The following is a 12,304-nucleotide window of genomic DNA, read 5'->3' as shown; positions in this document are numbered from 1 at the left end:
ATCGCCATTATGCTCAGATAGTCTTCATTTTTCATTGGAATGAATCGAAAAGGCGACGTCACCCAACAATATGAAAAGCCTTGTGCATTGCGCACAATATCCTTTACAGCTATGCAACGCGCCCGTGCAACAATAGAGGATTTCGCGAAATCTTATTTCGCTTATTTTGGACTCAGTCTTCCAGATGTGAGCTGCCAAAAGCGTTAACTTCAAGCGTTGCGGCTTCATTTGCGGCGCCCCTAAGTCTCTGTACAGCCATGCATGTGCAACGTATTCAGTATGCACGAATAACCTTTTGCGCATGTCGTTTTAATACCAGTTATCCAAATCAATAATACCTGTTGCCGTACGGCAAATGACGTTTTGCGAACTTAGGACCTTTTGAAGTACCTTGATGTCCTGGTGTGGGTGGAGGCGACCATCTACCAGCTTGACGAAGACAACGAGCGGTTGACTGCAGGCGGCATCCTCGACCCCGACCCCGCTGCTGCGGGTATGTGCACGAACGCACAACGTGCTCACCATCGCGCATAAAAGAGTGTCCCTCACGGCCAACTCTTGGGGTTGGTGGTTACTGTGCTGCCGCAGCGCTATATTCCCCGGAGATTTCGGGCCGACCATTCGACTGGTATTATATCCTTTTGTGCTTAACAACAGGTATCCTGGTTATATGCGGTGTCCTGGAGCAGCAGGGCCTTATGGATGCGGCCCTGTATAAGGAACTTCAGCAGGTGCGTGGATTGAAGTTGTAAGGGGACGGATCTATGGACGAACCCGCAGTCGGACCCAAGCACCGGTAGCATATCGTCATGTGCGGCTGGGATGTGGGCGGGGAGGGACTTGCGGCGTCTTCCTTCCCTTCACAGTCTTTCCGCCGCGACCCAGTGACAGACAAGCGCCCGCGACTATCCTACCCCACTTCCGGTGCCTGGCCTACGTCCATCGCGCAACAGAAGCACCGTGACGCACTGTCGTGGTTGCACCGCTGCATAACTGTCCTCACGCTGGCACTGATGCTGAGCCAAAGACATGGTCTACAGCCCATGCATAATCCATGCCGCCTCCTTTTCCACCTTCTGGGCGCAGGGAATCCGCTACTGGTCGCTGGAGCAGGACATCTGCCGCAGACTGCTGCAAGCACCGCGTCCGCTTCAGACTCCCGCGCAGTTGACGGCTGCTGAGGTGCTCGAGTGCCATTCTGCCAAGAGCTTTGACTACCGGGTGAGCCTCCGCAGCCTGGGGTGAGGGTTCAGCAGAACCCCCATGGCCCCATTCCTCCGCTGCCCACGCTGCGGCCGGGCATATGCAGCCAGGCAACCAGAGAACCAGGGGGGAGGTGGCAGGGGGCCGTGAGGAGTCCACAAAACGAAATCCCGTAGCTATTTCGCGCATCGAGGAGCTAAGGTTCCTTGCGGGTCAAATGTTTTCTGTGGCGCAGTCGAGGCCGGTTAGGACGGCGTGTGCGGACGGCGTCTCGTCAGGGGTATAACCCACAGAGCCGCAGCTCCCCAGCCTATGTGGCGAGGTGTCACGACCTGCATGGCCCCAACGGAACCAGAGGGGACTCCTGATTGCAGTGACTGAGGCGACAGCTGTGGCCACGAAACAACACTAAGGATTAACTTCACCTGCTGCCGCTGCTGCTGCTGCTGCAGCTGTTAGTTCTGCCATGCATGTGCGAGCTGGAGAATCATGAAAACGGCAATGGGCAGTATCTGATTGGCGCCGCTGGCAGGAGCTGGTCCCTTCGACCTCCGGCCATAATAAGTCCTCCATAATTCGCCCTGTCGTTGTCCTGTTTCGGGGCCGTCCTGGATATGCAGCTGGCTGTGGCCCTACCCGAAAGAACCCGCCTTGTAGAGCTGCCCCCTGGGGTTGGCGAGTTCCCCCATGTCTATGGCATAAGAGGGGGGAAGCGGCTGCAGTGACCTCGCCAAGGAGGGGGAAGGGGAGATCTGCGGAGGCTGACCACGTACTGATGAAGCTTGAAATTTATGAATCCCGTCCCATGGGGCCCAGATAGCGGGTGCGGGAGCGCCTGGTGTGGCGATGTAAAGTACTGGTGGGGGACAGTTGTGGCTACATCGCCAGGATTAACGTGACCCGCCAACCCGACGTGTCCAGGTTCTCTGCTTGCTTCTGTTCCGGCTGACCCGGACGTCGTACAATGAGGCGTTGTTGTCGTTCCTACGGGTCGACGAGATGCTTGTGGACATTAGTGACGACTTGGTGGACTATGAGGTGGGGTGGGATAAAACGGGGGTCGGGGGGTTGCGTGTGTATGTGTGTGTGTGTCTCTATGCCTGTGTCCGTGATATACATACACACACACACAAACACGCATGCCCCGAAAGGAGCATTCCCGTGTCAGTTCCCAACCGCGGTTTTTCTCCACATTTCTCTCGCCCGCAGGACGACGTGTTGGGCAACTCCTTCAACATCTTCCGATGTGAGGAGTGCGTGTGCCGCCTGGGAGGGGGTCAATGTACGGAATCCCGCAGGGTTTAGGCGCACAGGTCTAGACTGGTTGGGAAGCGTGTGTTCCTGCCACCCTGTCAGGGAACCTTGCTCGTCAGTCATGACGCGCCCACACTGTACTACGCCATACGAACTGGTTGATCCTGCCTTCTAGGATCACTCCTCATCCATTCACCCGAACATCCGCAGAGACAGAGGGTTCAGCAATCGCCACCAATCCAGCGTGCGAATCTCGATCCACCAACTGTGATCTCAACTCCACATCTCAGCAGCTAGCCATAATCTCACGCTCCCGACAACGTCGAACCCAGGACCTTAAACTGTATATGACAGTAGCCTCGCCCAGACCAGACCAACAGGGTTGGCTGGCGGGCAGAGGGGGATCAATGTCAGACTAGCCCCACCTAGTCGCGGATTAGCTGGTAACCTCCGGGCGGGGGGGACTGCGGAGCGGCGGCTTAGCGTGTTGTTAAAAATGGTGAACGGAAGTATGGGGGCTCCTCGCACTGAGGTTCACACTTTCCCTGGTGTGTTGAAGCCAAATGGGCTCCCCCGGGTCCGTCCGGTTCAATCTTTTTTACGGAGGTTTCTCGCGATAATGGAGAGGCTTCAACCGTCCTTGCTGCCGTACATAACGGTGGTTAGGAGCAATGTCCGTCAGGGGCCAGAATTTCAGGAATGCAAACAGGTCGACCCATCGCCCAAGACGTGCCCACGCTCCCTCGTACCCCTTCCCTTGCGTTCGCCTCTGTGCCGCCAGGTTACATCCATCTGTACGGCAGGGAAGCTGAGCTGAAGCTGGTGATTTGGGGCTATGTCAGGGGCAAACGTTACATTGACATTAACACGCCCAGAGGGGTCGGCTGCCGCGGCGGGTACCGCTGACCCATGTTCATATGTCGGTATGCTGCTGCTGCTGCTGCTGCTGCTGCTACTACTGCTACTTCTGCTGCCGTTGCTGCTGCCGTTGTCATTGCTCCTGTTGTTAGCTATTTGACAGTTTTTTTTATGGTGTTGGTTATTGATGATGGTATTGGTCATTGTTTTCTTCGTCGTTGACTTCCAGGTGGAGCGTATCAGCGGGCTGGAGGAGCAGCACGGCCGGCTGCTGGGGGCCCTAACGGAGGAGGCCCGGGAGCATTACTGGAAGCGACACCTGGAGGCCTGTACGGGACAAGGTGGGAGGGTGAGGGTGAGGGCCCGGGGCTTGGGCGGGCGTGGAAGAAGGCGTGCGACGCAGCGGGAAATCCCTGGGAAGGGCGGAAGGGAGGGAGGCTGTAGCTGGTATGGACTGCAGCCCAGCACGTGTAGGCGGACGGACGAGGGAAGGAATTCATAGGAAGGAGCGCCGCCGGCTGACTCGGGTATGACCCGACCGGAAACGACCGTTGCAAGCCAGCACCAACCACGGAAGGTCGCCGGCTTACAGCGGGGGGGCACCCGGTGGGTCACCGGCACCTAGGCGTGAGCACCAGCACAGCATGGGCTCAGGGAGCTAGGAGCTTTGTTTGAGGGGCTTATGAGCCGAGTGAGCCGGGCAGTGCAGTGCCCCATGATGGCTCGGCGAGGGGGTGGAGACGAAATGGCGGCTTCGGAGTGAGCGGCACCCGTCTTGACGAGTGTGTGTGTGTGTGTCGGGACGGGAGATGAGCATGGTGATGCGTTTTGTGGTTTTCGTCATTCCTGGCAAGGCAGAGCGGCGCGTGGCCCCCCGGGCAGGCCCCCCCTGGACTTTTCCCATTTCCTCCCTCCTCCTTTTGTCACTACCCCCAATTCCTTCGAACCCGTTGCTCCGCTACCGTTCACCTAGGGTCGGACCGGTGGGTGTTCCCGAGCCCTATATACGACGAGGCTGCATATCGGGAGCGAGTCCGGCGCGAAGAGGCGGACGCGGAGGCCGCTGCTGCAGCTGCCCGTGCCGGTGCGGCTGCGGCTGCTGGGTCGGCTGCTGCGCTGCCGGGGAACATTGCGACCCCGGCTGAGACAGCGATGACGGCCGCCGCGCCGGGGTTCCACGGGGGGCTCCAGGGCCCTGGATCTGTTGGACTTGTTGGGACTGCGGCGCCAGGGCCGTCAGGAGGCGGGGGGGTGGCTGTGTTGGAGAGCACCGGGAAGTCCTCCACATAACCCACACGGGGATGCGTCGAGTGCTGTTACCGGCTGTGCCCAATAATGCCTGACCGTGCTGCTACGCATGGTTCACGTGTAGGGTGGGGGGTAATGGCTGCGACACGGCTTGGGAATACAGTAGAAAGCCACGACCTAAAGCGCATATGTACATGTAAACGTGCGTGACTGCCTGGCGACAGGAGGCCGTGTTGACTGGTTGGGACTTTGCCTGTGTCGCCAGGTGCGGACTAGGTGGTTTACGGAGAGTCCTGGAAGCGAGAACCACCTCGTTCACCGAAAAGCTGTTACGCCGCGGGCTTGCGAGGATGGCCAGAGTGTTGGGCTTTTGTACAGCCGTACAGCCTGGACGCCGAGATGTTGGGGGAGGGTGGTAAAGGTGAGGGAAGGTGAATACAGCCCCATCGAAGAGGTGTGGCCCGCCTCGCTGCACTTCGCTGTGCGACACCTTGCGCAGTGCCTGTAATGGCGGTTTGCGAGCGTGTATGCGCATTAGAGGTTACGGCCATGGGCTTTCGAAAATGCACCGTGCGAGTGAGTAGTTGCTTGTAGCCGCACTCCTCGGCTTGTAGGGTGCAGTATGTATGGAATCAGAAACTGCGCAGCGTCGAGAATGTGCGCTTGGGAGGAGAGGGGCCGATAGCAGGGGATCTATGCACACCAATTGTAAGTCGTTCCATTTGAATCTCCCCAGAGCGCAGATCCTGCATGCGCTCGTGCCAACCTCAGCCATGGCCACCAAAAGAACCCTTGCATTATAGCTCCGCGCCATTTCAAGCTACACGGTTTAAGGGTGCGCCAACAGAGGTGACTTAGTCCTCAAGGCGACGACATTGCCGGAGCAAATCGCCTGCCATGACGATGTGCTGAAGGGGAGCGAAGGCGTGAAGGAGTGAAAGTGAAATAGCGATTGCGATATTCGGAACAGTCCGGGCTTGGAAAGAAAGTCTTGGAGTAATACGGCGCCCCAGCCTCCCTCGGTGGCCGAGCCGGTAGTCGGAAGGATTAGAAAATGCTGTGTGGGGTCCGGGGAGGCTTTCGGTGCGGGGCACCAGGCGATAACAAATGTTCGTTTGCTCTTGTACGACCTATCCTGCGTATCTCTCATAGGTCATAGGTTTCACTGCGGGGGGGCCTATTTTCGCGCACGGGCTAGGGAACGTATTTAATGCGGTAGGTTCTGTGTGGGCTTGAGTTACGGAAGCGCATGCGTTGCATACAGGAATGTGCGGGAACATCCTAACCAGGATGGCCGCAGTACGTCCACACGCGATTTAAGCTCTTGATGCGAACGTTGCGTCTCACCCACCGTTCTCCTGATCCGCTGTCAGCCACCCAAAGCGCTAGTGACACCCGGTATGTCGTCATGAGCCCGTATTGCAGTGCTTTTATGCAGGAGCAAGCCTCGGTGTGATACATGTTTGTGTCATATCGATGCTGCGCGCGCTGGATGGTGCTTTTTGCAAAATTGCAAAGGGAGCAGAGACCGCTTGTCGGTCTGGGCGTTGCATATTTCGGCCTGTGTCCTTTGATAGCAGAGCAAACCTCGGATAGTACCATACAATTAATTTTGACAGTTTCCATCGGCCCTACACAGGTAGGTTCACCAGGTAACCCGCTGACACAGAAGACGTCTTAAACCCCTTTCAGTGTGTGTGAGTGTGTGTGTGTGAGAGAGAGTGAGAGAAAGAGTGTGAGAGAGTGAGAGTGAGAGAGAGAAGGGGAGAGCAATAGGACTCTACACGGTGTTTTATCGCAGTTGTCTGCCCCGTTTGATGGTATTGGTATACATAAATTGCTGCGACTGTTGCTGCACCTTATCATACGATATATATTATTACGATTATGCTGACGATGTTTTCTGTTGTACGACGCGGCGGCGGCGGCCTTGTTACGGTGCTGGAGCGGAAGGCGAGCCTTGTGCGAGCTGGTGACCTGCAGTAGTTAGATTCTTATGTTTACGTAGCTGTAGCATTTGGGAAGCACCCGGCGTTGCACTTTCGCCAAACTATTTTCTTCCAGAATCCAACCGTGTCCTGCATACCGAACGCGTTTACATGCTGCACGACTGACTCTGAAGAGTTTTGATAATTATAACCGTTTGCATCGTGTATTATAAGGTACCCTTTTGCTATACCGGCTGCCAGCAACCTTTACTCACATTCCTTACGCGTACCCGTTCCTAAAACAGTGGATCCCAAAAGCTCCATAAAATATATAAGCAGTACATTTTTGAAATTTATGAGGGAAAAATGATGCAAGTGAAAGGTTATCTTTGAAATCCGCCAGAGCAGCTGTCAGCCATCGTAAAGCATTCCATCCGTTGCCTGGATCCTGCACACAGGAACCATAAACAATGTTGCATACATTACCATATCATGCTTAAACTTGTTGTCGTAAATGCTGCTCAGGAGCATGATTCCGCATACCGGTACGGGGGCAGGCAAACCCTTTACCGACTCATGTCCAACGATTTCCGCACGTTTTAGAGAAATGTTGCTTAATGGAAAAACGTTCATGGATATGCCATAATAGTATTAACAAATCATGGACTAACGCATCCCGACTATGACGAGCCGCGACAGCAAAAGCTAAAAGTTGGTGATTTCATTCTCAGTATAGTTCTCGCATTAGCTTCTGCAAATATCGGCTTGACGTCTCACAGTAGGAAGCCGAGGCACTTCAGATATGAAGAAACGAGTGTGAAGAAAGCGAAGCATCGATGCCATACTGCCAGTTGAACCGCGCCTACGTCCCTAGGGGAACTTCTTTATGCCATTAACCCTAAAAGTAGTAGGGCTACGGGAGGGCCTTACAGCCAGGGGGCCTTACAGTCTTGCGTCGTAACATGGTAGACGCAATCACGATGTATGAGCATACTGATCTTTAAGTGTAGGCCTGACTACCTCGGATTATATCTAATCAGTCTGCCATCTTTCCACCAACTAGCGCTGGATTCTCACAGCAATCACCTTCGACTTTCCTACGCGCGAGGCGCGTTCGCCAGTAAGGGACGCAGAATCCGCTGCGCTCGGTGTTCGACATATCTTCTTAGATCTCCGTAAGTATCGGGAATGTCCCTAAGCGATACGATTATACTGTTAGAAACACACGTAGTGGGCACCCGCCGTTAAACAATGGCTGCGGGTGGGCTCCTCACCCATGTTCTTTCTTACATTTGTGCACTTACTTACGGAAGTAACACACCTAAAAGCAGTAAGATTCCAGCCCTGCAGATATCCGAACATAGGTGTCTTGAAAGACGATGAGCTCTCATGCACACGAAAATAATGTCAAACGTCTCTCGTTCACATGTTTACAATGCTACAGACAGATAACATATGTAATATGATCCTGGGTCGAGTTTACTGGGCCGGGGGCGACAACGGGCAGCTAACTGCCCTTGGAATACTCTCCAGAATCCAAGTTCTTTTCATTGCACCCATTATACCCCTCGCAGATGCTGCAATGGCTGCTCTTCAAGTGCATGAGAACGCCGCTTCGTCTTGCTGGGGGCCAGTCACTGGAAGTCTTGACGGCCCTGCCGTTCCCGTAGAGAGATTTCAGCACCGTGCTTTTGCTCTCCAGAGATCTCCAAGTCTGTACAACCGGCCTCCGATCAAGTTAACTGAGGTCGTAGCGGACGGGACCCGAGCTGGCTTCCGGCGTTTAACCATCGGGCCAACCGTCAAGCAGGAGGCCCTGGAGTCCGCCACACGCCGCTCATTACCTCCCGCGTCCGTATTCGGAGAAAGCTGCACCCCGCTGGATGTGGAATCCCTGCCAAGCACGTCTGGCACTTCCAATTCAAGTGCACCTCCACCTGGCTCGTCTGCATTATGCCCTCAGCTCGTGGCGAAGGTCCGCGGCTCGCGGCCTGCCAGCACATTAGCTGTCCAAATCGCCCTACGGAACCTAGGCATCACCTACAAGCTTCATTCGGCGATAATGGAGTTCGGGCTCTCGACCACTTGCGCCAATACCCAAAGCGTCGAGCAGGAGGAGGCAGTGCATGCATGCCACACTGGGCCAGACCCCGTCGAACCACACACTTCCATCTCGCAGGTAGGACAGGCCTGGTGCCTCTCCACTCATGCCGGACGCGACATGGGAGAGGGCAACAGCGCCATTCCTCCTGGGAAGCATGCAATCTTCCCTGTTGGATTCTGCTATTGATTGGTTGCTTCGTGATGTATTCATGCTTCGTGATGTTTCGTATGCCCCTGATCCCCTTCTCAGCAGATTACCTGCTACTTCTGCTCCCTTGCCACTGTTGTTGTCTTTGCTGCTGCTGCTGCTGTTGCTGCCGCTGTTGCCTTTCGGCCTTGCGCTACACTTCGGGATTACCTCGCTGACGTCCTGCTTATCGAACAATCCAATAAAACGTGGCTTGGCTGTAATACTTGCGTCGCTCCTGTTGCACCAAAACATTTCTCGTCGCAGGCCGGAAAGTGTGAGGGCACCAACAGCAGCAGCAACGGCCAAGTTGACGATGCCTGTCTACCAGGCAAACATGTGGCGGCCGTCCCAACCCCCTCGGGGCCGCACAACCTGAACCCGCCATGGACGCCGTACAGCTGCGGCACCGGTTCCCGGAATGTAGCCGGCACGAGCTCCTCAGACGTGCCGTCATCATCGTCCTGGGCCGCCCCGTACCGCGCGGCGGCTGTGCCGAGCGACTGCTTCCAGGCCGTGGATGGCACTTGGCAGTCCAGAAGTCGCGCTGCAGTGCGGCACTCCGGGGCTCCAGGCGAGGGGGTCTGGCGGTTTCCTCACCAAGGAGGTGTTGTCAACAGCCACCGGGCAGGACACGTCACTGGCGCCACCTTTTACAATCGCCTGGAGGTGAGTGGCCGGCTCATGGGGGTGGCTGGGCAGGCCTTCCTAGAGTTGAGATCTTGGTGTAATCACGGAACACTCGCGCGCAACCTTGTTTCTTTGGGGCCAGAGCTTTGCCCTGGTTCTGGTTTTGCCGTAATGCCAACGTACGGTAATTCCACATGCGATGTGTTGCGTGGCGCTGTGCGATGTCCTTTTTTAGTTTTTTAATCACGTGGTGTTTGTTACTGACCTGCTACTAAGCACACGGCACTCATCACAACACCACTTGCCACATCACAGCCAATTTGATTTTTGAACCCGTTCCGTTCCTGATGCGTGCAACCTTTACCAGACGCAAGGATGCGGAATGTACGGCGCTGCCTCCTGGGCTGTCCATGTGGACCCCTTGTGGTCTCCCAGCTCCGAAAACCATCGGCGCAGAGAATGGGACGTTGAGAACCGCTCAAAGCGTAGGAAGGTCGCGAGTGTCGCTGGCCCGATGGTGGGTCAAAATTCTTCTTGTGGCGCGGCGGGCCTTCCCGACATAACAGAACCAGCGGGCCATCTCACATCGCGGGCCTTGGGCTGCGGCTGCAGTGGGAACAGCGACCTCACCTGCCAGGCGGGAGAGGCGGCGGTTTCGTCACCTTCAGAGTCCGTGCCAATCCCCGCACAACCGTCAGAGCCAGAACCTCTCCAAGGACTTGCGGACCAAGCGGAGTGGCATGCGCTCTACCACAAATGGTGTCTGGAAGGGCGTCCGGGGCATGGGGGGTTGAATTATCCTCTTGACGCCGGCGGCGGCGGCAGCGCCAGCAGCGACCAGGAGGATCTCAGCTTGATGGAAGCCTTAGTTCTGGATCCCGAAGAGTTGAAGTGGGACTTGGCGAGCGCTGATTAAAATATTACAATTTCGGTGGCTGTGATGTTGCCTGCCTGGGCGCTTTCGTTGCATTTTCGAGTATTGCGCCGACGCATCCAGTGTCCTTCAGCGTGACTTGGTCAGGGAGATGGTGTCCTGAAGTATCTATCTATCACACATGTCATATCACATATGTCATATCATATTTAATATCTGACATCGCAGATATTTTGCAAACCCAAGGCGACTACTGTTTCTGCAGAAACGTGTTGGTAGTGGTGGTAGTGGTGGTGGTAGTGGAAATGTACAACGTTTACAGCAATGTTAACGCCGGTACAGCACAGGGTGGTGTCGCAGGGCATGGGATCAGATTTTTTTAGCCATCTATGCATCGTTCGATGCGTGTTCCCGGGGAGAGATGCGATTGCGCTTTTCGAGGTCTCGTGCATTCACACATACAGCAGCAGTCATGCTTATGGCATTGCGTTAGCACACACAGGACCATTTCTTCAAATATCGTTATTTGCGCACCACGCACTTGCGCATGTTGGCGTGCATTGTGCGTATCTATTCCATATGTGTGTGTATGTGTGCGTGTGTATGTGTGTGTGGTCGGACACCTTAAGCCTTTCGTACGGAACAGATTGCGGATGAGGATGTACATATCTTAACACTATTCATATTGTATATAATGTAGAAAAATATTACACAAAAATGTACGCGCATGACGAGTGTTGTAACGATGCATTCTCGCATCCTCAAACCATCTTAATACCCTGATAGGTAATCGGAACAATATGTTCTCCTCATTGAAAAACCCTTGGTACGTATACGAAGAAAAAAACGTGAACAATGCCATATGTGTACAAATCTATAAATCGCATTTACACTGTCAGAAAAATCTCACACGCACACACACACACACACACACACACACGCACACACACACGCACATACACACACACACACACACACATCTCCGAATAGATTCAGCCCTCTGACGACCAAAACACCTTATGACAGCGGACCACCACGCAGCACACACGCTCCACCAAGCAAACCACCAGGCGGCCGGCGCAAGGGCGATTGCGGGTGACGCGGCTCACTGCTCTAACAGGGTGCCGTACCGGTACTGCAGCATGCGCCACACCGCCCGCAGCGCTTGCGCCTCCCCGCCCTCCGGTCGCCCAGGGACCACCGCACTGCCCGCGGTGAAGGCGCTGGTGTCGATGTGAACCCACCTGACCGGGTTTCGGAGCGTATCCGCATTTCATATTTACTTGGGTTCCCTTGGAATGTTTTTAAGTAACTCAATCCTAAGCATCGCGTGCAGTTAGGAGGTGTGAGGTGGAGGTGTCTGTGCGAGAGGTATCGTGGGGTTGACGAGGTGGAGCAGCAGCAATGGATCCGCGGAGGGGCTCAGACGCCGCTCGTTTGTTCGAGCCGGTAGCGGGGGACTGAAGAGGCCCGTCGTGTGGGCGGGGAGACTGCTGGGGGGTTGCGGAGGGTTGCGTCCAAGCTACTTCTACGGGGTGATAGTGCGCGAGTTGGGGAGCAGGTGCGCTAGTGGGCCCGGGCTGCTGCGACCGCCGTCCTCAGAGGAGCCCTCACCCCCCGGGCTGCCACACACACACACACACACACACACGGCTTCTAGAGCCCAGTATGCCATACCCGCAAACACCTCCGCCCGTCTCTCCCGCCCCTCCCTCCCCCCCCAGCCCCCACACCTCTGTGCCCCCTGCACGAACTCCTGCAGGAACAGGGCCGCCAGTATGGCTCCCGCCAGTCCGTCCCCCGGGCCCGTGGAGGCCAGGTCCGCCACCTTGGAGTCCAACAGGCGCCGGTAGGGGGGGTGCAGGGGCAGTCGCCAGAGGGGGTCGGACTGGGGGGGGTGGAGGGGAAGGGAGGGGAAGGGAGGGAAGGGAGGGGAAGGGAGAGAGGGAGGGGGGAGGGAGGGAGGGAGGGAGGGGAAGGGAGAGAGGGAGGGGGGAGGGGAAGGGAGAGAGGAGGGGG

General features: G+C 55.9%; 2 protein-coding genes across 2 annotated transcripts in view; one reads left to right on the top strand and one right to left on the bottom strand.

Moving 5' to 3' along the window:
* The first annotated feature begins 10,109 nt into the window (after positions 1 to 10,109).
* On the top strand, positions 10,110 to 11,041 carry VOLCADRAFT_104432 (uncharacterized protein). Its single transcript, XM_002949727.1, has 2 exons — positions 10,110 to 10,170; positions 10,579 to 11,041. Exon 2 carries the CDS (start codon positions 10,610 to 10,612, stop codon positions 10,940 to 10,942), a length of 333 nt encoding a protein of 110 aa, XP_002949773.1. The 5' UTR covers positions 10,110 to 10,170; positions 10,579 to 10,609; the 3' UTR covers positions 10,943 to 11,041.
* A 349-nt stretch (positions 11,042 to 11,390) lies between these two features.
* Positions 11,391 to 12,304, bottom strand: part of VOLCADRAFT_90142 (uncharacterized protein) — a gene marked incomplete at both ends in the record, with an annotated part of 5,577 nt that continues 4,663 nt past the window's right edge. Inside the window, 2 exons of the mRNA XM_002949619.1 lie at positions 11,391 to 11,529; positions 12,019 to 12,173. Coding sequence (XP_002949665.1) covers positions 11,391 to 11,529; positions 12,019 to 12,173 — 294 coding nt within the window. The remainder of the gene's footprint in view (positions 11,530 to 12,018; positions 12,174 to 12,304) is intronic.

The sequence above is a fragment of the Volvox carteri genome (genome assembly GCF_000143455.1).
Source record: "Volvox carteri f. nagariensis unplaced genomic scaffold VOLCAscaffold_15, whole genome shotgun sequence".
Lineage (NCBI taxonomy): Eukaryota > Viridiplantae > Chlorophyta > Chlorophyceae > Chlamydomonadales > Volvocaceae > Volvox > Volvox carteri.
This window is presented reverse-complemented; position numbering and strand designations above follow the sequence as displayed.